The sequence below is a fragment of the Poecilia reticulata genome, linkage group LG9, assembly GCF_000633615.1.
Source record: "Poecilia reticulata strain Guanapo linkage group LG9, Guppy_female_1.0+MT, whole genome shotgun sequence".
Taxonomy (NCBI): domain Eukaryota; kingdom Metazoa; phylum Chordata; class Actinopteri; order Cyprinodontiformes; family Poeciliidae; genus Poecilia; species Poecilia reticulata.
This window is the reverse complement of record NC_024339.1, coordinates 10411123-10436701: the sequence shown is the minus strand read 5'-3', so window position 1 is coordinate 10436701 and position 25579 is coordinate 10411123. Positions and strand designations below refer to the sequence as shown.

The window sequence follows — 25579 nt, the reverse complement described above, 5'->3', positions numbered from 1 at the left end:
GATGGATGGATGGATGGATGGATGGATGGATGGATGGATGGATGGATGGATGGATGGATGGATGGATGGATGGATGGATGGATGGATGGATGGATATTAACTCTTCTTCTTTGGTATTTGCTGTTTCTGCAGTTTTGTCCCATTAAGTCCAGCCTTGGAGGAACTTTCAAATCCTTGAGTCGAAACATTATGTTGCACCTGTGACGACCTTGTTTAGTCTCGTCACTTTTGCCCAGAAAGGCCTAATCTGCTGGTTGTGTCTTTAACGTTGGAGTGCACAGGCCCGGACAGGCCTGGGAGTCTGCGGCATTCAGGGCAGTGGGATTCTGTTTTCTCTGCCGCAGAGGGGCTGGCTGTAACAGCGAGCTGTTTGGATTCTCCTTCTGTCAATAAAGCCCGATTCCCGTGGTTTTCCCTGCGCGCTTTGTCCTGTCGTGTTGATGTCTCCGCACGGAGTGATTGGTGGAGCCACCGTGAGAGCAGAGGTGACGTCGGAGCCGCCCCACGCTCCCGCCGAGTGGATCTAGGTCACAGCTGCGCCGGGTTGTGAGTGGCGAATGAAAAATCAACGCGTGGGTGCCGATCGCTGCCAGAGGTCCATTCAGGAACCAACGGGTTCAGGAGTCTCTGCAGCTGGAATGAAATCAGTCACAGATTTACTGATCTGGAGAACAGATGTCTGGTTTTCAGTATATTTTACCCTAAAACCAGATTAGCAAATTCAGTGAAATTCTCCTTTTTCTTTTCTTTTTGCAGCACTATGCAGTCATTTCTTAAGCTTTCCTTCCAAGCAAACAGAATTCGAATTAGTTTTAAAGGTGACCTAGTATGCTTCCTTGGTTAGAATAGGTCAAAACTTTTTCATTACGTCTTATAGCACAAAATCATTTTCATATAATGAGATTTTGAGTCAATTCTGCCTATTTTGAGCTGTTTCAGGACTTCTGTCACTTTAAATCCATATAAGCTGCTGCTGGCCACGTACCTCAACATTTAACTCGCATGTAAAAATAACTGCAAACAGATGTGCAATTATACAACTGTATGTATTTGAAAAGCAGAACTTGAGCCTCCTGCACAACCAACAAAGAATCTGGATGGTAAGTCAACAATGAAACACTTGTCTTTTCCAGCAGCAATTAAGCAGCAGTTAAACCAGCTGACCAAATGTGCTGGAGCTCAGCTTGGGTTGCTAGGTAACGGTGCAGTGCTACCCAGCTGATTGTGACTGAACATCCAAGGGGCTTTTGAAATGACTTGTTTTTCAGACACCAAAAAAACTTAACTTATTGCCAAATCACAGCTGGGTGGTTTTTTTAAGAACTTGATCTGTTTTTAGAAGCAACAGTTTTCTGAAAGATTTTCTTTAGTTTTTGGCTTATTGTTCTCTCATTTTCAGTCAAACACAGGATCATTTTCTGAGGAATGCTTTTAGTTTACTAAAGGGATAGTCCAAATATTTCAAAGTGAGGCTCTGTTGAGAGGTTATGACAAGTAAATATCTCTGTTTACATGTCATAAAAGAGTAAGAGTTTGCTGCTCTTACTTTTACTCAACTGGAACTGGACTCGAACACAGATGCAAAAAAAAAGCATGAAATCTAACCGACTGATTCAAACAGTACAAAGAAGTAATTCTCATTTGTGGGATGGAGGTTTGGTCTGTGCATGGAGGAGGTTTATGGCCATCATTTTCATGTACACATGGCTTATAAATCTGGAGAACACAATCCTTGTGAGCATTTCTGGCTCTGTGCCGACAGTTTAGTGCATCTGGTTCTTTTGATGCTTTTCAGGCTCGTAGCACTGAACTCTGTCACATCATGCGCTTTGACTCGATTTCCTTGGTTTAAACTCGGCCGAGGGGACTGATATCGCTCGTTATCCTCGGCAGAAAGGTTCGCTCTCTCTCACTGACATACGCAGCAGCGCCTGCGCGTGTCAGTGTCACATCTTTTGAAACTTTTATACATTTTAAAGTATTTTAAAAAGTGATAGACCAGCACGATTTGGGAAATGATTGTAATTTGGAAGGAAAGTGATGCTTTAAAGTTATTTCAGGTAAAAATCTGAAAAGTGTGGCATGCTTTTGCCCCCATAGTTGATTACAATCCCACAGTATATTTCTACCAGCTTTGCTTTACATCTTTAAGCTTTTCTCTTTTTTTTATCTACTTTTCTTTGACTCAGATTGAATGGAGTCTGGACTTTGACTGGGCCATTCTAATCACACTATGATCAAGTCAAACTCATTTGTTTGGCACATTTCAGCAACAAGGCAGTTAGTTCAAAGTGCTTTACATCATAAAAACATCATGAAGTCACTATTTATGAATAAACATTACATTTTGTTGCATCAAAATCATCAAACAAATCCACATAAAAAATGTTGATCAATGATTAATAGATGTATTTAAAGAACTTCAGCCATCTGAATTTATTAGACAGAATCATGAAGACACTGTTGCAGTAAACAATGTAACTAAAAATAAACACAGGAATGAGTTTCTCTAGATCTTACTGGGTCATTAGGCCTTTAATAAATGTTCTTCAGGTGATAGAAGACTGACTTTGTAACTGTCTTTAAGTGACTCTGAAGGTTCAGGTCTGAGTTGATCACTTCTCCCAGATTTCAGGCCAGACGATGTGTTTTATGATGTTTTTGGTGCGTTAATTGAATGAGTAATTTGAAGAAATAAATCATGAATCAATCACCAATATAGGAAATGTGTGTGTGTATATAAAGATAATAAAAATTATATTATCTTTGTAATGATACAGCACTCTACCGAATTAATGTACTTTACTATACCTTAGTAGAAAATTATATGTTAAAATAAATCTTTTTGCAAACTTACTGGTGATATATTGTTATGGATTTGCCCCAATTTTCAGACTTTTATTTGGAAATAGTAAAAAATATTCATCAATTTTCCCAGAAATCACAATAAGAGCCATTGAAGGTGTAAAAGTTGAAGTCTTATTTTTAGATTTTTTGTTTTTCAAGAACTGAGCTCTTGCTAAATGTTCTCGCATTTAAAAGCCGCAGGTGCTGCAAACCTGCAGGTTCCTGTTTATATCTGGCATTGCACCTGAGTTTTATCCTCCTATAAAAATAACTGGCATCCTCACCTGAACTTTGACCTTTTGTTTCATGTTTTCCACTTTCATCTGTTCTGCTGCCAAGCGTAAATAGCAGCCCAATAACAAAAAGGTGTGATTAAAGGCCAGGCTGTGTGATTTTAAGGGTAACCCGTGCTTCCCTGAGGCTTTGCTCACATTAATGAGTGAAATCATCACAAAGTCATCCTGCAGGGAGACAAACAGCAGATTTCAGAGGCTTTCCAGGAACAATAAGAACAGATGTTTCTGATTTCCATGATACATCTAAAGATAACGAGGTATTTGTTGATTAGGAACTCTTGCAGCACCCTTTCATATCTAAATCCTCTTGTACAGTAAGCAGATTCTTTTGTCTCTGGTCTTTAAAGTAGAGCACACCCTAAAGAAATGAAACCTTATCTGTCTGCGGATGTAAACACTCACTGATGAGTCGCTTCCTATCGTTCGGATCCGCTGGTATCGGGTCGAGACGTTTAGATGTCACGTTAATGAAAAGAAAGAACTCCCGGCTCTTTGTTTTCCTGTGACAAACAGATAGAATAACGAACACGGCCTCAGGTTATGACAGCAATCTCATCGCTGTGTGAATTATTTTGACTTTTTTTAATTTCCTTTGCAGCGCCTCTAATTTCCTTCAACCTTTTCCTCTCTGCATCTGCTGCACTCACAGATTTCCTACTGAAGTTATCCAAAACACATGTCGAGCGAATGTGTTGCTTTCAAGTGCCAGGGCTTGTAACGAATTCCTGCAAACTGACAGAACAAACTCTGGAGTTATTTTTTGCTAAAATGAGCGACGTAAATTGAAATATTTACGCATTTGCTTTGCTGATCCATAAACCGACAGCGATTAGACTTTAAAAAGTAATACATCTGACAAAAAGTATGAAATACTAACAGTTGCTGACCTCTGCAAGAACATTTATCTTGCAGATTTTAATTTGTTTTTATTATGTCTGCCTTGTAGGAGCCACAGATATTACTGCTCATGGCAGCAGGAAGACAGGAAAGAAGAGGGGGAGTCATTAAAAATCATAAATTAAGTACATTTATTTCAAGAAAATGAGAAAATAACTCATAATGAACAGAGGCTTGGAGTTGAAGGTTTACTTTGAGTCCTTTCTCTCCCTCAGGCTGATTGTCGTTTGCATTTCCAGTGCAGAAACAAAATGCCACTAAGGGAAAATAAATCCGGCATCGTTGCTTCTCCTTAATGCTTCCTGCAGCTTCAGTCTAACATGAGGGGAACTAAAACAGCTGCAAGTCATTTCCAGTATTTTATAACTAGGATTTGGGACAAACACAGTGATGCGTAATTGTGAAGTGGGAGAAAAACAAAACATGGATTTCAACATTTCTACAAATGTAAATCTGTTCAGCTGAGTCAATACTTGGTACGTCTACCGGTTTATAACATCTGGAGATTGTTCCTCATTTTCTGTCTCCGGTAGAGTTGGGTAGTAACTACTTACATTTACGTCAGTAACTTTATTATGAAGTATCGCTACTCTTACTTTTTACATTTCTGGATTTTCTACCCACTGTGAGTAACTTCACTTAATGAAGAACAACTATAATATATAAATTACCAGAGACACAAATTACATTTTACAATTATGGTATTTTATAGTAATTATGTTCATTTTTTACATTAAACAACTGCAATTTCCACATAACTGTATATTTTGGCCCAGCTGATGATGTAATTTTACATATTAACTGATGTTAGGATCTACAGGAAAGGATTAGGGGGAGTGAGGGAAAAAATCTGATTTTAATCTCTGAATTCTAAATTTAATCTCAGATGTCAGAAATCTGAGAAAAAGTCAGAATTCTGAGAATTCTGAAAAAAGTCAGAATTCTGATATTGAAGTAAGAATTCCAGTGTTTTTCAGAATTCTCAGAATTTCTCAGGATTCTTACTTAAATCTCAGAATTTTAATCACTATTAGTCATAATATGTTTTTTTGTTTGTTTCTTTTTTAAGAAGTTTGTTTGTTTGTTTGTTTTAATCGTCTTCCGTATTTGATCAGTAATCTTTTTGTTCCTTAAAATACCAAAACTTCCATTTAACTTCATATTCTGGTCCATCTGATTATGTCATTATTGTCATATTTGGTAAAAAGTCTTAGACTTTTTACCAAATACTTTTTACTCTTGTGTAATTTCTTTGACAGCTACTTTTTACTCTTTACTTTTTACTTTTACTTGAGTAAAAATATGCTGAAGTAGTCGTGCTACTCTCTGCCAACCTCTGCTGAATTTATATCTTATGTAACTTGAGAATAATTTGCCCAGCTGCATTTTGAGTGTGTTTTAAGAACAGCTGGTTACTGATGTCAGGAGAGGAAAAGTATGTGAGCATTTTGCAGCGGTGTGAATTCTGGTTAAAAGTGGACCCCGTTGGGTCTCCCCATCCCCCCCATCCTCCGGTGTTGGTTTACCCCCCCCCCCGTTGAGCGGTGGCGGGGGGTGATTGACTGGAGACGCTCTGCAGATGCGCCCACCATGCACCAACATGTCTCTGTGTGCAGTCTGAATACCGCTGTCAGATCCTCTAAAGCGCTGTGCAGATCCTGTCATCACTGTAACCAGAAACTGGATGTGTTCATACTTGTAATCTCGCCCCTCCCCAACCCGCTTCTTAATGCCGCACTACAACCGTCGCACCTTCTTGTTGAATCGGTGTTTTGTGTCTGACGTTTCGCCCTCTCAGCAGAAAGTGATGAGTAACTGTGTGATGAGAGTGTGTGTTTTTAGTAGTCTGCTTACAGGAGTGTTGTTATCTGGGAGAGGAAGGTCGTAAAAACTCGTGTCATCTGCTGAGTCGTCGATGTGGTTTCTTTTTCATCTCAGCTTTGTGCATAAATCTGTCAAAAACTGGATAATTAAAAGCAGCAAGGAGACACAAAACAGAAAATAAAATGTTTGTTTTTTTGCGTTAATTTCTAAGTAATGAGCTGCTTTTCCATTGACCACAAAATTGTGCAAATTGGACTTACAAAAATAAATGTCCCTATGTGCCAATTTTGAAAAAAGTTACATTTTCGATAAAAGATTTGCACTGGATTGAGGTGGTTTTTCTACAATGGTGAATTAGAACCATTGCAGATAAACTTTTTCCAAAAAATTCTTCATATTTTCTAGAAAATATGAAGATTTTTTTACTTTTGAAACTCAGAAAACGTCCTTGTTTTTTTTCTAGTAAATATAGTAAAGCAATTAATCTAAAAAACTTTTCTAGCAAAGTTTTGACTTTTCAAATTCAGAAATGTCCTTATTTTTTAGAAAAATCTGAGATTAAGCTCAAAATTTTTCAGTTTTTTGGCAGAAATTTTCTTTTTTTTTTCTTTTTTTTTTACTTTTATCAATGGCAGTAATGAGCTGTCGTATTTTTGGGCTAAATCTAAATGTGTATTTCATAAAACTGCAGTGGAAACAATTTTTCTTCGCATCATTTGAGTCACATGATCAACAACCGGATGTTACTACTGCCAGAGACAACAAAGAAAACGACAGGAAGTAGTTGGACGACAATGGAGTGGCTTGTTTTTTAATAATTTATCATGCAAAAAATCTTATTTTATTTTGCAAAATTATGTATTTCCATCGTTAGCAGAATATCAACAAGTTTTGCACACATTGGCCCACTGTGAAGCGGCGTACACACTGTTTGGTAGCTGTCAATTTATTTAAATTTTACTTATATAACTATAAAATCATTTCTAAGCACTGCAGAAAAAAACATTGCTTTTCAAAACCTGAGTTTTGAAAAAAAAAAAAGTCTGAAGTATAACAGGTTTGGTTGTGCAGTTTATGATGTTGAGGCAGATTTTATTCACCAACATTCGGATGTCAGACGGAAAATCTCACAAAACGTCTAAAAACCAAACATCAGTTCACAGTAAACAAACATGGCTGACAAGGAAGAAGAAATCTGTGGAATATTTAATGTAGAAAAACCAACACAAAGATACAAAACTGGAGTAGCGTCAGAGTTTAGAGTTTGAAGGATTTCTCTTTTGCCTTTCATTCCACTGGCAGATTATTTAACTTAAAACATTTTTCCCATGATATCAATGAAAATTCCTCAAATAAAACTAGAACTTTTTCATCCATATTAAGGAATTATTGACTTAAAAGTTTCTGAAAAGCTACTTGTACGTTCATTTTGTCTTATTTCAAATGTAGTAAGATATTTTCACTACCAATAAAAACAAAAATTCCTGGTAATATTTTGTGTTTTTGCAGTGTAGTTGGGTTCATTTGATGTTCAGAAACATGTAAGTAAGAAAAAACTTCAAGTTGGTTTTTTTTTTGCTAAAACTACCAGAAGTTCAAGTCCATAATATTTCTCCAAGTCGAGCACATGGAGAACATTTTGGATCCGGATAATCCTCTTGTTTTGGGCTTTAACCTTGAACTTTGATGCTAGGCCTGTCTGGATTGAGCGTCGTTTATTTTTCTGGTGTTTTGGGGGTCAGACAGGTCAACCGATCCATTTGACACCCAGTCAGGGGGGTTCAGCTCGTTAGCCACGTTTTTTCCATCCCTCTCTTTGAAACGCCGCCGCCTCCCCCACGGCGCACCCAACCGTTAGAATTAGCCAGAGGTTTACAAGCGTGAAAGCCGACACCGCAGCCGCCCCGGCGCTGATTGGGATCAGGCGACGTCAGGCAGAAACACGGGCCTTCAGGATGGAGGTCGACCCACGACCCGGTGACTCAAAGTTCAAACCTCCTTCCTTGACAGAGACCTCCGAAACGTTTCAGTGACGCCAGGAGAAAAGTTTTAGTATCGCTTGAAACGTTGAAGCAAAACTAACATATTGATTTGTTGAATTCATTGAAATAATTACACAATGGGAAACAGATGGAGGCATTTTATTATTGTGCTGACATTGATGGAGGTGCAGCAGCTTCATTGTAGATATAAAGAGATTTAGAGTCATTTAGAGGTGCTTTGAACAATAACAAAAGTAAGATGTTTGTGATTGATGATTTTAACAATGACATTTGCAAAATGCGATTTCTGTTACTGGTTTTCACAGTTGTTGACTGCATGATGTGTTCGTTTTTTATGTGAAATGTGCTACATGAATAAACTCAATAGATTTATTGATTAAGTTCTGCCAAAAAACAAAAAGTCAAAAATTTTCAACTTTTCAAAATCGGAAATTTCTTTTTTTTTGTAGAAAATTACAAAAAATTACAGAGATTGATGTCAAAGTGAGTGTTTTGCACGACATTTTCAACTTTTCAAACTTGACAATAGTTCTTTTTTTGTCTTTGCTTTTGTTTTTTTGGGTGGGGGATTATTTCAGTTTTTTGTCAGACACTTTCTACTTTTTCGGAAATTTCCATGATTTAATTCTAGAAAATTTGAGATTAATCAAAAAAAAAAAAAAAGTAAAATTTTTCTTACAAATTTTTGACTTTTCAAAAAGGAATGCAAAATAAAAATTGACTGTCATACCATCACAAACGTAAACGTGGCGTTTGCTTAGCTCTCCTGTGACGTTAACTGGAACCAGGCCGTTCAGTCAGATGAGAATAAAACTAAGTTCTGGTGTGGAGCTTTACGGTGTGGAAACGCATCATAAAGCAAATGTTGAATTTTCTAAATCATGTTTTTCTTGGGGTAATTGTGTCTGATATTTATGCACTTGTTAAATCTTGGGAGTATTTCATTTTACAGTAAGTAAAACACAGACCAAATGATGATGTTTCAGTTTTCCAGCACATTTAATCACAATCTTGACTCACTTTAGATAAAGTTGAAGCTGTAGGATTATGTGTACCGTCCTGGAGAAGCTGGATCAACATCTTCTAACCAAACTCCACGCTGTTTTTCATCCTGCAGGCCTTTAGACTGAAGGCTTTCAGAGCTGCTTCACACCATGATAAGGCTTTCTGTTGTTCTTCTGTATGCATGTTATCAGAATCTGTTCCGGGAAGCCAGATAGCACTTCATATCACTCTGGTCTTTCGCATTTCTTCCAGCTCAAAAACAAACCAGAAGCAGCTTTTCAAGGGGGTGCGTAGAAATCTTTTCTGTTTAGAGGCTGCAACTCATTTTGTTTCGCTCTTAGCAACTCAAACGAACCTTTTAGAGCGAGCCGCACGGACGGGAACATAAACATCCCCTCCGACATGAATAAGTGCTTTGTGCAGTGGAATAAGCAGCTGAAATCTGCTTTAAACAGAGTGAAACAAAGGAGCTGGAGAAAGGTGGGGGGTTGGTTGAGGTGTGTGTTGTTGTTTTTTCTGGGATTTAGAGCCATCAGTCACTCCGTTTCTGCAATCTGGAGCACATTCCATGAATCCCGCTGAGTTTTGTTCCTCATAACCTACATCAGCGACACGGTGGAGTCCTGCACTGCAGAGAAACTCATCTGCACTGCAAAACACAGGAGCTCAACAGGTATTTCTGGTCCAGTTTCTAATGCAAATACCTCAGGACACTTGAAAATAAGACAAAACTAAATTACAGGTAACTTTTCAGCAAGAAATAGGAGCTTGTTTTAAATCAATAATTCCTTAGTATTGATGAATAAGAACTAATTCCATTTGCAAATTATTTCACTTATTGGAAAAATGTTAGAAATTGAATGATCTGTCAGTGAAACCAGGAAGGAATTATTTACTTAAATGGGATTTATTATGTAAAATTCACATTTTTTAAACATTTTTGTACCTCCATTTTTTAACTTACTGCCAGTTTTTGGCATTAAGTTAATTTGGCAGTTAATGTTTTTTGATAGCTAGAAAATGAGCTGTTTCAAAAACCTCCTGCAATGTAGTGTCACAAATCGACAAGCACTGCCCGTTATCTAGCAACCTCAGCCAAGCCCAGCTCGTTACCTAGCAACCCAAGCTGAGCTCCAGCAGCTGGTTTTACCGCTGTACAATGGCTGCTGGAAAAGACAAGTGTTTTGTTGCTGACTTACCATCCAGAAACCACTTGCTGCATTCTTTGTTGGTTTTGCAGGAGGCTCCACTTCTGCTTTTCAAAGATGTGCGATTGCATATTTGCGCATCTGTTTGCGGCCATTTTCATGTGCGAGTGTAAACATTGAGTTGAGGGGCGTGGCCATAAGCAGCTGATTTGGATTTAAATAAAACTGCTCATTCTGAACTGAGCAGACTAAAATCTCATTATATAAAAATGATTTTATGCAAAAAAAAAACATTTAAAACAAGCTCCTGCATCTTGCACTTTAGTTTTGTCTTATTTAAGTGTACTAAGATATTTGCACTAGAAATTGGACAAAAATATACTTGGTAAGATTTTGTGTTTTTGCAGTGTATGAAGGTTCCCATACATACTGTCTGGATTTAGCCTGAATATAGGTGGAAGAATGGAGATATTTACATTTCTTCCTCAGACTGTCTAACAGAGATCAAAGGTCAGCAGAGTGAAACATCTTTTCTAAATAACGTCTCATCTTACAGAGCGAAGCTGTCATGCTCTGTGGATTCCTGCTTGAGGTTTTCATTTTCTCTCAGGTAATCCCAAACATGTGCGTGTCTCCGCCGCACCGTGTTTGAGCAACGTTTCGCTTGTTCCACATGTTCTGGTTTTATTTAGCCTCCCTGTTATGGTCGCTCTTATTAGACTCACCTGGTCTCTGTTTGCTGATTCATGTTGTTTTCATTCTGCCTGCAGTGCAGAAACACAAAATCGTACCAAGGATTTTTGGTCCAGTTTCTACTGCAAATATCATTTTACATTTGAAATTAGGTAAAACTAACTTTTCAGTAAGATATAGGAGCTTGTTTTAAGTCAGTAATTCCTTAATATTGCTGAAAAGAACGGGCAGATTAATTCACTTCTTACAAAAGCAGAAAGAGGACAATACCCAGGGCATTCTGGGTAAATACAACCAAAACAAACTTGTGTGTACTTCTTAGAAATAAAGTTGAATATCTTCTCACATCAGTCTGTCCTTCAGGAATTTTAATTGCTTTTGTGATTTTTGCAATCAAAATCACAGATTTTGTGGCACTAATTTAGTAATATTTTCAAGGAAATTTGCAAAATTTGCACATGTGAATGACCATAAATGTGATTTTTGCTAGTTGCCATATCAATCACAGAGTATACCGTAGTCTGAAATCAAGAAAGCCTGAGGCAACAGTGTCGTAAAGTAGGAAGTACCGCCACCTGCAGGTGGGAGTTAGCATCACTTAAACCCAAAGTTTATTACCTTTTTTGCATAAAATTTCCAATAAACTCACAATTAAGCATTAACGCAATAAAAACAGAGATCTGTTGAGCCACGATCATAAAAAACGGGAGGGACTGATTGATATAGTTTGTCATCTGGAGTCCAGAAGACCACAAAAAAAGCTGTGGCGGGCCAGATTTAGCCCCCGGGCCCTTAGTTTGACACACATATACTGCAGGGGTTAATGGCTTGTGGTTTTTAGAAATCCTCCAACTGCTAAAATCTGACACTAATCCATTTTTGTTCACATTTTGTGAAGAAGGAAACTGTCTCCTTCAGAGGTGTTCATATCGCTTTCTGTACTTGTTATTGGTGCAGCGCCCCCAGAGGCCAGGAAAGGAACAGGTTTTTCAAACGGTTTGGTTTGTTTGACAGTGCAGTGGGAAATCGAACTGCAGCAGCTGAAAATGTAACAAACGTTGTAATTCTGATCTCCAATCAAACCGAGTCTACCGGACTATCTGGTGTGCAGACACCAGATGATTCACGTAGAATCAAAACGAGTCAGATAAGACGAGTCTGGTCTTCTGGGTTTCTTCTTTGATGGATTTCCAAACATATCCCAGTGAGAGGAGACAATTCCTGTCCTAGGAAGCCGGTGGGATCAGTCCGACTGCTGCTGAGCAGAGAGGGAGCCTGGGTTTCCTTCCTAAACCTGTTACCCCCGTGACATCATATCACACAGGCAGAAAACAAAGACTGAATGGATGCTATCACACACATTTAGATGAACACTTGGGAGCACAGCAGAGGCCACAAAATCTACAACAAAACCCTGAAATGCTAAATTTCAATATATTTTATGCACGCTTTATTAATAAAAGGTGAAATCCTGCAGAATTTTTGGTTAAAACATGTCTGCTTTTAATTCAGTGGGTAGAAAATCCAGAAATTTTACTCAAGTAAGAGTAGAAATACTTTATAATAAAGTTACTTAAGTAAAAGTAAAAAGTACAGCATTGGAAAAAAATGCTCCTACATTTTTTCCAAATAAGTTCCTCCAGTAAATGTAACCAGTTACTGCCTAACTCTGCAGCCAGGTACTGACAAACTTTAACTTTTATGTATTTTCTTGAAGCTGAAGTCTTGCATGTTGCAGCATGTCAGAAATTTGTCAATCTGCAGAAAAATCATGATGAGAACAAAAGCTGGAGTCGGATCGTTGTTTGAACGAGAGCTTATGTAAGAGAGCCGCAGACTGAGAGGATCCACTGACGGAGGTAATTAGTTTCATCTCAACACAATAAAACGATAGCGTCTTTTCCCACAGGTAGCTCAGAGCGGCAGCGGAAATGGAAATGCACGTAATTTTGCGATAGGAAGAGAACATCCTGCAGTTTTCTGCACATCGTGCTTTTTTTCCCTCGGTGTTGTGGAGCAAGGTGCCGATGGGATGGGTCTGATCTGTAATTAGTTTGTGTGGAAATGAGCGGAGTCATTTCCTCTGAATCAGGACGAGATGTAATGGGTCACTCAGGGACCTTCGCTGGGTCCCAGCTATGTGGCTCAGTGACCCGGCCGTGAGGTCAGGCGGCCATTAGGCTGAATGTAGGTCAGATATGGACGAGCTGTAATGACTTCGCTCATTTTCATCTCCTTCTCACATTTTATGCTTTTGTTCTGTAAGAGATGAACTCTGTGAACTTGTGGCGCTCGTTTGGCTGCATATGTCAAAAATATTGATGAATTCAAGAAAATATAAATGCAGCTGGTGCATTAAAAGATAAATTCAACGAGTAAATTCTCTTTCAGTACTTGAAGTATTTTTAAAAGCAAGTAACAATGTTAATGTGGTACTTTTACTTTTACTAGAGTATATGTTTGTTTATCTGTACTTTTACTTAGTGTTTGACAGAGTTGGGTAGTAACTAGTTACATTTACTCAATTACCTTTACTTAGTAACCTTTTTTGAAAAAAAATTACATTTAGGAGTATTTTTACTACACTGTACTTTTTACTTTTACTTGAGTAATTTTATTATGAAGAATTTCTGGATTTTCTACCTGCTGAATGAAGAACAAACATAATTTAACCAGAAATTCACCAGACTCAGACACACCTGCAGTTTTTGTAGAAAGTTTTATAGATATTTTTATTGAAAGAAACTGATTTAGAAAATTTTTATATTTGCCGGATTTTGTTGGGGTTTTTTTGTTCTTATTTATATAAATTCTTATTATTTTCATCCTTAAAATACAAAAATATCCACTTAACATTATATTTTGGTAAATTTTAAATATTAAATGATTGATAGTTTGATCAGTGACTCAGTACTTGATTTTTTGACTCGAGTAATTTCTTGGACTGATACTTTTTACTTTTACTTCAGTAATAATACATTAAACTAGAGCTCCTCTTACTTGAGTATCATTTTGGGTTCTCTGCCCACCTCTGTTGCTTCTTCCTCACTGTGTGTGACGCGTGTAGCCGTGAACTAACCGGACCGAACCTCTTGGTCGTTCCAGGCCTCTGAGAAGTCCCCGGACCTGAAGAAGAGGGCGAAGGCTCCTCACCCTCAGGGTTCTGTGAAGGAGGCGAGTCCGTCCACCAACGCTTCCAACACATGGAACCGGCCGCGCTGTGGCGTACCGGACTTCCCCAACCAGAAGGAGCTGCAGTATCGAGGTCGACACCGCCAGAGACGCTTTGTTCTGCACGGAGGACGTTTCGACAAGAAGGATCTCACCTACAAGTATGGAAATAAGATTGTTTTATGATGATTAAACAGTCGTTCTTTTAACGAATCCACACACAGTAGGGATAAAATATGAACTATATCTAGCAGGAACAGCTTTTAGCTGCTGTTTTCTGTCAAACTTTATCCGTCTGACATTATTGTGTTTCTGCTCAGATCTCTGAAAGGGGACCTATCATGCAAAATTCACATTTTGCAAGTTTTTCAGTTTCTACTGCTACAACTGAAGCGCTTAAAAAAAACACCCAGCTGTTTTCTGGTAATACGTTAATGTCTTTTAGTGTCTGGAAAATGAGCCATTTCAAAAACCTTCTGAATGTAACATCACAAATCAGCAGGCACTATCCGTTACCTAGCAACCCCAGTGAAGCCCAGTTTGTTACCTAGCAACCCAACCTGAGTTCCAGCACATTTAGCTAGCTGGTTTTATCGCAGTATGCGCTGTGTAATGGCTGCTGGAAAAAAACAAAAGTGTTTTGTTGTTGATGAATCATTCAGAAACCATTTGCTGCATTCTTGTTGATTGCGCAGGAGGCTCTACTAATGCTGTTCACAAATGTGTAGTTGTATAACTGTGCGTCTGTTTACAGTCATTTTCATGTCTAAATGTTCAGTTGGTGGCCAGCAGCTGCTTATCTGGATTTAAGGTGACAGAGGCCCTAAAACAACTCAAAATGGGCAGAACTGATTCAAAATTTCATCTAAATGATTTTGTGCAAAAACGTCATGAACATGTTTCGTAGGCCGTAGAATGTCCTGGGTTCAAATACCGGCCTGCAGCATTTTTACATGGAGATTTCATTTTTCTCCTTATTCATCCGTGAGTTTCCTCCAGTGTGTGTAAGGTTGTATATCCTGTGTGTCTCTGTGTTGGTGAACTGTCAGGGATTAGAGATGCAACTAATGATTAATCGATTGATCAGATTTTTTAAATGGCACATTCTGCAGAATTTTTATTTAAACCTTTTTGCACAATATTGGAAATACATTAAAAGATACAAATAAACTATCTGAATCCTTTTGAAAATAAGGAAATAAATATTTTCCTGCCCAGCATTCCCATAGTGTAGTTTTTTTAAAAACAGGTCAAGACAAAACTTTGTCACTTAAAGAGTTTTAGGCAGAAAATATGTAGATATTTGTTTCTTTTTATTGTAAATGAAAGTTTATTTTTGACCATTTTGGCTTAACTTCTGCTCTGACTGTGTTGTTCTTTCACCAAAAAGCATTTTTTGAGTCTGTATAATCCTGTTAATTGATTGCTAAATTAGTTGATGTTTATTTCAGTAATCAATTAATCATGATTAACCTGATTAATCATGATTAACTTGATTAATCATGATTAACCTGATTAATCGTTTCAGTCCTAGATGGTTTCCCTGCAGTGAAGGATAAGCAGCTACATTTTTCCTTGCATTACAGAGAACATGTGCAGTTTCAGAACAACTGTTGCTCTGACCTGAGTAATCTGAGTAAAACCTGCAGCCTGCAGCGCGTGCAGCAGCTCTGATGTCTGCATGTTTCCAGCTGCGCTCAGCAGATGTTTCCGCGATAAAAAAAAAAGAAAATCCTAATTTGGGTCGTTCTCTGCGGACCAAACAGCAGACAAACAGAGCCAAACGGGAGCTGCTGCAGATCAAAAACACAGAGCGACCGACTCCAGGAACGCCATGAAAGATGAGAAAGCAGATAGAGCAATCTGAAAATGAAGTCATGGACTTATGATTTCCACAAAGAGGTGCTGCTTTTCTTTCATCTGGGGCCGCGGCTCCATCGAGAGCCGGTCGGCGTCTGCCGGCTGCTGCCTCTCTGTCTGCGTCTCCCGGGGTCCCTTTCATTGTACTCGTTCTTTAGCATAACAGCATATTAAGGCACGCCGAAAGAAAGCAGCACGGGGGAGGCAGAACCGGCCGCAGACTAATTAGATTCCCCTGGATTGGGTCGATATAAGCGACACCTGAGTGATGTGGTTAACTGTAGCCATGGCAACGGCCCACCAGGTCAAACTGCACCCCACCTAATGCAGGCGTCTTACGTCGAAGCCATGCCTTTTACCTCCCGTGTTCAGGTTTATTTAGAATCCGCCACTAATTTGAGCTTTTGGAAGAAGTTCCTGCGTAAAGCGTGAAGTCCAGGATGGATGTTTTTACTGCTTTAAAACAAGCAGTGAAGGAGATCTCCTCTGAACTGAGAGGAGATCGCAGGCTGCTGGGCAATCTGAAAGTCTGGAGCTTTATGGAGAGGAAGTTCGACCCTGAAACAGAACCTCAACTCAAAATAAAGGTCCAACTGCGTAAAAAAATTCATGATAAACAGAAAATAACACGATGATGGCCACTTTTTAACATATAAAATTTCCAGAAAAATATTCTCTAAAATGAAACACAAGGGAGTAGGAAAAAGCAACAACTAATCCTCAGTTAATTTAGTAATCGATTTATTGTTGATTAAAGTATATAGACTCTAAAAATGGCGATTTGCTGAAAAACAACACACTCAGAACAGCAATTAACCCAAAACTGTCAAAAAATATCTACACATTTTGCATGTAAGATTGAAAACCTACTTTGTTTATAAAAATGTTTTACCCAGAACTCCTCAAGTGACAGTTTCACCTTTCCAGCATTTGTAAAGTCCTATAAAGCACCTTTTCCGGTTATTAATTGAAGAGATACAGATTAGTAAACAGCATTTCTTTAATTGCTGATGAATCCTTTCCTGTAAAACTATCACACATAAATCTGAGGTTTATGTGTGATAAACCTCAGATTTATCACTCAAAAACTTTTTATTTAGACAATAAAAAGTCTAAATAAATGAGAAAACTGCTGTTCCTTGTTTATGTTTTGCTTTTTCTTTTCTTTTCTTTTGCTTGGAAACAATAAAAAAAATTCCTCTGATTTATGTTTTTGCGCCGTCAAAAGTTGAAAAATTATCCAGATGACTCAGAGTCACACCTCCAGATCTGCAGGTGTTTGAGTGAAAGACAGGAAAGTCCCGCTCTGTGAAGACAGATGGATGTTTTCCATATCAACAGAAACATTTTGAACTGATCCATATTAACAGTTTCTGTCTAAAATTGTCTCTCCAGTCGCCATTTTTACCCGAAATTGCGAGAAGATTGAAAAGAGAAGTCTGCAAGAAAAAATAATAACCTGCAAAAAAGTGAACATTCAATAAATAAATTAGAAAATTATTGAGAACCCCATTTGTTTTAGGAACTTTATTAAAAACCGAAACACTAAGCATTGATTAATTCCACACAAATTGATGTTTAAAAGTTTTTATTTCTATTAATTGTGATGGTTTTCCACTTAGCGAAAACGACAAAGTTTTAAGGCCATACTGAGAAAATAAAATTAATAAAATTTCATAAATAAAGTCATAATAATGTAATAATTAATTCACAATTTCTATGAGAATAAAGTATAAATGAAATACAACAAAAATACACCCATAATGTTTATTACAACCTAATTAGCATGTTTTGATTTTATTCTTGTAATATTTTCACTTTATTATTAAATTACAGGGACTATTCTTGTATTATTTTGACCTTATTCTTGTACGAATTTATTCTTCTAATATTATGAATATTTATTCTCGTAATTTTATTTTTCTTAGTATGACCTTAATATACAATCGTTAAAATATGTTTAAAATTAAAATACTACATCAGACCCATTAAAAAGTATCTTTTAAAAACAGAAATGTTGTCTTATAGTATAGAATTAAACTTCTTCTATGGACAAAAATCATTTAAATCTGAATCTGAGAAGGTATGAATAATTTTTAGCTTATCTTCTTTGACTTCCTGTTAAGCCTAAACTTATTTCTCAATATCAGAAATATGAATAAATGATGCAAAAACCTGTTGAGACATCCTATTAAAACTAGTTATTTTCTGCATTATTCTAATGCTTCTGTCTCCCACATCGATCTGGAAGGAGAAACAAAACATTTCACCTCTAAGTATTACAAATTAACACCGTTTGCCTTGTTTGTTTGCCATTTTCTGTTTCCACGCAACAGAAAAATTACAGATTGACGTCCTGGAGCAAAATTACATGCTGGAACCACTTTGTGCAATCGGTCAACTCTGCCAGCTTTTATTTCACTGCTGCAGAAAAGCTGCAATTAATGCGAGCAGAACAAGTCCAAACTTCTCCAACATTAATCCACGAGCCTCAAAAAGGGCAAAATGTTCCTTTAATTTCCTGCCCTGCATCTCACAGGTTTGAAAACAATTTAGTGCAGAAGTCTTTGTTCCTGTTTTTATGTTTTCAAAATGAATAGTTTTCAGGTTTTATTACTCTGATTTAAAAAAAAAAAAAGCCACCTGTATTATTTGCAGGGTTTGTATTGGTGCTTGAAATCCTTGAATTTCTATTAAGTTTTTCAAGGTTTGGAAAGTGCTTGATTTCTGTAGAAAGTCCTAGAAAGTGCTTAATATTTAAACTAAACAGTTTTGTAACAAAGTGCAATATAATGTTTGATTAATATTTGATTAAAAGCATAAAAAAATCATTTACAGTTGAAACTCAAAAACACACATTTCACTTCTTGTGTTGACTCCTGCGCTGGTTTCCTGCAGGATCGAACGCTTCCCCTGGCAGATGGACGAGGAGAAGGTGCGGCGCGTGATCCGGGAGGCGGTGAAGATCTGGAGCGATGTCACGCCCCTCACTTTCACCGAGGTCCGCAGGGGGATCGCTGACATCCGGATCGACTTTTCCAGGTGAAAACCCCAATAACAACCGTATCGGTCTCTTTTTGTGTTTAATTTCTACAACTTTTCTTGACTAGAGGCAGATTTTTATTTAATCCTCCAAAAATAAGTAATAAATCCTGAACTCACTGATTTGATGTCTGAACAGAAGTAGTTTTATGGGTCATTACATTTTCAGCATGGCGGCTCATGACCTTTTGTCAATGGATAAACAAATTGACAGGAAGTTAATGAATTGGTTCCTCTAGCTCAATTAGTGTCAAAACCTTCAGTATCTGGGCATTAATCTATGGGAGGAACTGGATTCTTCCCAGTGGCAGACATGTTCTGGTTTGTCAACAATTTAAATCATATTTAGGTTCATATGAAATGTAATCAGAAGGGATTTTCTTTTTTTATATTATGGAAGAATATTAAGGCTACCAAAATAAAAATAATTCTTATCTTCTTATCTTAAAAGTCATAATTGTTCAAAAAAGTCAGATTTCTGGGAAAAAAATAAAAAATGTTGAGATTAAAAACCGAATAAAAAAACCTGTTCCAATTCTGAAAAAAAAAATCTGAATTCTGAGATTAAAGTCAAAATTTCTAGAAAAGTAGTACAAATTCTGAGATTAATGGCACCGATTTATCTCCATACAGCTTCAGCAGAGATGGACCAAGCTCTTGTTTTTATAGTTTTGATCCAGTTCAGATGACCTTATGCTCAGGGAATCCTCTGAGCTCAGTTTTTATTTGCTTTAACCCCTGTGACCTCTTGCCAGGAGAGAACTGCTCCCCCTGCTGGTGTCACTTTAAACTACATCACTCATTATTGCTGCTTTGCTCCTCAGAAAATCACTTCTGAACTCTGTGTGACAAGGAGACGAATCCCTCTGCTTTACTAAATAATTAAAAAATAAAAATCAACATTGGTTAGAGACAACCAGTAACGTTTTCTATATTTGTTGTTGAAAAAATGTCTCAGCTAATAAGAATGAACCTGATTTATGTCCTGGATAAAAATCAGGATCGTTTCAGTAAAACTAGCAGAACGTTTAAATAGATAGGATCAGATTCTGGCACAAAGAGATTTGCAGAGCTGTGAAGATGAACACGGAGATAACGGAGCAAGAGACGACAAGCAGGCTCCACTGCGCTGATACTCCTGCTTTATGGAGGATCCGTATCTGCTGACTCGGGGTTTTTCATTCTTTTATCGTTTCTGTGTTTCCCCTCTGAATCATTCCACTTAAAGCATCTCGTCATATCCCAGTGTTGTTTATACGCAAATATCTTTGTCTTTAGATCATTTTATTTTATTTTTACAACTTCATCATCCTCTGTACTGAACCTTGTTGTGTATTTTAAAGCATTGAAGTTATTTTTAATTAACTTTTTGACAGAGTGTAGATGTTTTGTTTTATTGTTTTTAAAAAAGGAAAGTTTTGTTTCTGATAGGGACGCTTGTTTTATTCACCTGCAGCTACTGGCATGGAGACAACCTGCCGTTTGACGGTCCAGGTGGGATTCTAGCTCACGCGTTCTTCCCAAAGACGCATCGACAGGGCGACATTCACTTCGACTACGACGAGTCCTGGACTCTGGGGAACTACATGGGTGAGTTTCTGGATCACTTTGGTTTCTGTCTGTTTGTGTTTGTTTCAATAAACTGATAAAAAAAATGGAAAAACTTCACAAAACGTAAACAATTTGCATCCAAAATGCATCAAAAATACTCTGAGATTTGGGTTTGTTTTATTAATTACTGTCCAAACTGAGCATATATTTATAAAAATCACTTAATGAATGTCTTGTCAATTGCTTATTCTGTTTGATATTGCTGGTGGAGTTGATGCTCCCTAAGAAATGCCCTCAACAAATAAAATCTATTCATTCTAGTGTTTGGCTCACATTCGACTCCAGATTACTTTGGTACTCTGAGTTTATAGTCGATTCATTGACTGAAAAGTATCTGAATCCTGTGGCTACATTACAGACATGTACAGATAATCATCTGCGAATAAAAGGTTAGAAACAAACTCAACAAGGGGCTCAAACAACCATCCCTGAGGTACACCATCGCCCATCTGAGACATTCAGGATGAGTTAAGATGACAATAAAGGTTGTATTTAACTGTAACAAGAGGAATTAATTAAAAAGCTGAACACTTAAAACCACACTGTGATGTTTGTGCGGAAGCAACTTTTCATCTGTTTGCAGATCAGTTAATTTAAAAAAAAGACTTTTGGTGTTTGTGGCTTATTCTGCACCAAGCAATGTGTCTCTACTCTCTTTTAATAATTAGCACCAACTTGTTTGTTGTAACTGTAATTAAAGTTGTTATAGTGGGACTTGCTAAAGTATATGCTAACTCTGACTAAAGGTAAATATGCGTGCGATTAGCTGAGGACATGTGTGAGTCAGCAGTTAAAGGGACTTTTTTTTCCCCTTGTTTGACCCAGTTGGCTCAGGTAGTGAAATCCCCGCAGTCTGCTGCTCAAACCGGCTCAAAACAAACACTCTCTCCTATTTTCAGACCTTGTATGAACCTCTCCCTTCCTCCTTGCAGGTACAGACCTTCTGCAGGTCGCCGCCCATGAGTTCGGGCATGTCCTGGGCCTGCAGCACTCGCGTAAGCCCAAAACCGTCATGTCCGCGTACTACTCCTTCTCCTACCCACTGAGGCTGAGCGAAGACGACAGGCTAGGCATCCAGTACCTGTATGGAGCTAAACCACAGGTCTTGCCCCCACCGCCAACCCCGGCTCCAAGGGCTCTGGTCCTCAAAACAGAGACCAACGAACTTAATGTGAGTCCAGCCAGTTAACAAATTAGTTCATACAGTCAGCCATATTAATGTACGACTCAGATTCATTTAAAATTCAGTTGGATAACTTTTGTTTTCAAACGGAACCTAATATGTAAAGTTCATATTTTGCTTGTTTTTGTATTTCCATTTGGGTTTCTGCTGCTTCTGAAAACAGGCCAGGCAATTAAAAGACACACCCAGTCGATTTTTTTGGCAATAAAGTTAATGTTTTTGTTTTTTTTGGTGTTTGGAAAATAACCTCGTTTCAAAAATCTCTGCAATGTAATGTCACAATTCAGAAGGCACTGCCCGTTACCTAGCAACCCCAGCCAACCCCAGCCAACCCCAGCCAAGCCCAGCCCGTTACCTAGCAACCCAAGCTGAGCTCCAGAATGTTTTATTATTTTCACTCATATTATCAAGTTAAAATAAGTACTTATTTTAAAGTGAAAATAATTTAAACTCTTTATTTAACTTACATGAATGGTTATGAACTTTATTAAACACATTTTATTACACTGATTTCTGCTCAAAAGCATTTGTTTTGAACAGAATAAGCAATCTGAGAAGACACTGTGCTCAACCATTGCTAAACGACAGTTGCACTAAAATTAATGTTAGCCTTAATTACACATAACAACCAGTTCAATATAATACTTCCAGCTCTCTCACGCTGAGCACCCTAGGAAATATTTCCCACTCCCACCTTTTCCCTCTTTTGTTTTGTTTTGTTTTGTTTTGGGGGGTTTCCTAGAAATGCAACGCTCAGGCTGGCAGCCTTGTTACTTTCATTGAGGTTTTTTACTCTTTCAAACTTTCATTCATGTCTTTCTGGAGGAATTTTTCAGCAACCATTCCTGCTTGTTTTGGATGCGGTGCAGCTGGAGTGAATTTAGCCAACACATTTCAAACTTTACTCTTTTGCTATGATGCGTAACCGTAGCAACAGAGTGGATTGCATCTGATTAACATCGTTTATTTTTCTTTTGGGATCAATTAAGTATTTTTTTTAGTTCTTTCAGGGGTTAAAAATCCTTTGTTTCCTCAGAAATATGACAAAATTAATGAAAAGTTAACACAACTTACTAAGGTTACTGTTTACAAACTCATGCATTTAAGTTGAAAATCTAAAACTTGCAAGACGTTAAGAGTAGCTGGATGACACAACTAAATGAGGTTAAAATGATTTACGGTGTTTGTGAGAGCGTTCTCTGTTTTGCCTCCAGCCTGACGCCTGTCAGACGGACTTCGACGCCGTGTCGATGATCCGAGGGGAGCTGTTCTTCTTTAAGTCGGGCTACGTTTGGAGGATCCGGGATCCTGGAGGATCGGCGCGTCTGGAGAGCGGGTATCCGGCGCTGGCCTCCCGACACTGGAAGGGGATCCCGGCCAAGATTGATGCCGCCTTTGAGGACAAGTCAGGAAATATTTGGTTCTTTCAAGGTGAGTATCAAATAAAGTCAAAAATAATCTCACTTTTTCCTCTTCAGCTAACGAGGCAAACACAAAACTGTTGTTTTTAAGCCATGCAGATTAAAACTTGCCAACATACAAATGTAATAGTGAAATATCATCTCGGTATCAGAAATGAAGTATTTTTCCTAGCGTCATGACAACCGCAGTGTCCACCTTGTGGCTGAGGTGTAGTTATGTAGTTTATGGCTTTTTATAAACTACCAACCAGAATATCTCAATAAAAATGTAGACTTTTTAGCTGCTTTAATAAGTCTGACAAATCTAAACTTTACATTTTCCAGCAACGTTGGAACTCAAGAATAAAAATAGAACAAGTCAGTGGTTGCCATGGTGACTCCCTCCTTCCCTAGGAAGCCATAAACAGGAAGTCCACACAAAAAGAAACAAAAGTTAGTGGGCAGTAAAATTACCAAAAGACATTCTGACGTATAACTTACACACAAAAATGATTATTATTTTTGTGTTTATTAAAAGGTTTCTGACTATTTATTCAGCTGAGATTTTGCTTTTGCGACTTGTGCTCCTAAAATTTGGAATGGTTTACCTTTTCATTTATGTAACGCTGAGACTGTTGAGACGTTTTGTCCTCTAGTATTTGATTCAAACAGTTTTAGTTTCTTTTATAACGACAGATATGGAATATATTTGTATTACTTTTCAAAATATTTCCTTGTTATTATTGTTATATTGCTTTATTTTATTGAATTGTGCATCACTTTTGTCAAACTCTGTTGTTTTTGTTTTATGTGCTATAGATAAATTGACATTGACATTGTTTTTCAGGGAAAAGTCATAAAACGTAAGCTCTGACTGTGTAAAAACTGTAAAGTCTCAAAATTTTGTCTATTAAACTGTTTAAAATATGAATGTTTTTCTACTGTGAAGCATGACGGAGTTGTAGCTCAAAATTAAACCTAATTTTATCCGCTGCTATTATAGTCTTTAGTGATATGTACTTAATTTTTGGTACCGTTAACAAAGCATTAGTACGCAAACAGTTGTAAAAGAATTAAAAAAAAGAAAAAGTGAATAAAAGTTGGACTTCAGTGGGTTTTTTTGGTTTCTGCAGATGATAACTACTGGGTGTTTGACGCTGAAATGCACATCCGGGGTCCCGAGTCCATCAGAAGTTTAGGATTGTCCACATCCAGCATCCAGGCTGCACTTCGCTGGGGTCACGACCCTAACTACAACATCTACTTCTTCAAGTCCGGTAGCTACTGGAGGTTCAGTCCCCATGAGAACCGGGTCGAGTCGCCCTCACCGCGCAGCATGCAGTACTGGACCGGCATCCCTGAGGATGTTGACGCTGCCTTCAGGGACACCCACGGTACGAAGGAAAAAAATGCTTTTGATTTCTGTCTTAAACTGTGGATATTGCTGGAGTCAAACGTTTTACTCAGAACCAGTTTTAAACTTCACTTTCTGACCAGCAACTTGCCTCAAGCAGTTTGTTTCCACTTCTGTAGTCAAACTCCAGGCTACTGGACATATTTATCCAGCACTCAGTTTTTTTAACTTTTGTGTCTGGATAACCATTTCTGTGAAAATTTGGACAAATATTTTGGATTTTTATCCTGTTGCAAGACCAAAAGAGATGAAAAGTTTTATTTTTGTGGAAAAGTTCTGGTATTTCAGAGAGTTTATGGACTCTTCCAAGCCAACAGCATTACAAAAAGTCTCTTATTTTGTAGTTCAGTATAAGTCTGTTTGAGTCCTTTAATCTGAAGAGGTTCATTTGATGTGCATATTTTCCATCTTCCTCGGCCTCCAGGAATGATAAAACAATCTGTTTTTGCTCCCTTCTGCAGGCTTTGCTCATTTCATCCGAGGACGTCAGTACTGGAAGTTCGATCCTGTCGGCATGAACTCGTTGGAAGGTTACCCACGCTACGTCGGCATGGATTTCTTTGGGTGCAGGAACGAGTGAGTCTGTGAAGATTTGCATACCCTGATTCCTTTGACGCGAAGAGGAGTTAATGGAATAAAAACTGCAGACTCATGAGGACGAGACGATTTTTACACCTGTTTATGCTTCACTGCATTTATTGACACTCAGATCAATTTATGCCTTCTTCTCAGGAAAAAAACCCACCTTCCCTCAGATCTGGCACCTCCTGTGCAGCTCTACTCGTATTTATTTTTGCACATTTTTGTGTCACCATGAGCCGAGACCCTGGATTCAGTCTCGCCTGAGCCAGAAACTGTTTAACAAACTGTTGTTCTCAGTGTGGTCAGTGTTGGATGTTTCAGTTTGTGTTTTCATCAACAACGCACCTCAGAGTGTTTGAAGAGTGACATCAGACTCACTGCGGCGGTCAGTGGAGGGTTTAACTCTAGAAGTCAGTCAGCAAGTAGATGATAATTTCCAGTCATACTTCACTGTTTCGCAATCAGAATCAAGAAAATGGGGCTTATACTGGATTTGGACGCATTAAAAATGAGTCACATCGAGAAGGTTTTGTAAGGACTGCTATGTTCTTTGAAGAGTCTTGCTAAGGTCTTTGCAGAGTCTTGCTAAGGTCTTTGCAGAGT

At 38.0% G+C, this 25579-nt stretch overlaps 1 protein-coding gene across 1 annotated transcript in view; it reads left to right on the top strand.

Moving 5' to 3' along the window:
• The window catches only part of mmp11a (matrix metallopeptidase 11a), a 30364-nt gene extending 5108 nt beyond the window's left edge, over nucleotides 1-25256 (top strand). Inside the window, exons 2-8 of the mRNA XM_008417802.2 lie at nucleotides 13819-14045; nucleotides 18643-18786; nucleotides 20243-20376; nucleotides 21330-21568; nucleotides 22795-23011; nucleotides 24114-24374; nucleotides 24856-25256. Of these exons, the coding sequence (XP_008416024.1) occupies nucleotides 13819-14045; nucleotides 18643-18786; nucleotides 20243-20376; nucleotides 21330-21568; nucleotides 22795-23011; nucleotides 24114-24374; nucleotides 24856-24974 (1341 nt within the window). The 3' untranslated portion in view covers nucleotides 24975-25256. The remainder of the gene's footprint in view (nucleotides 1-13818; nucleotides 14046-18642; nucleotides 18787-20242; nucleotides 20377-21329; nucleotides 21569-22794; nucleotides 23012-24113; nucleotides 24375-24855) is intronic.
• Nucleotides 25257-25579: the final 323 nt, after the last annotated feature.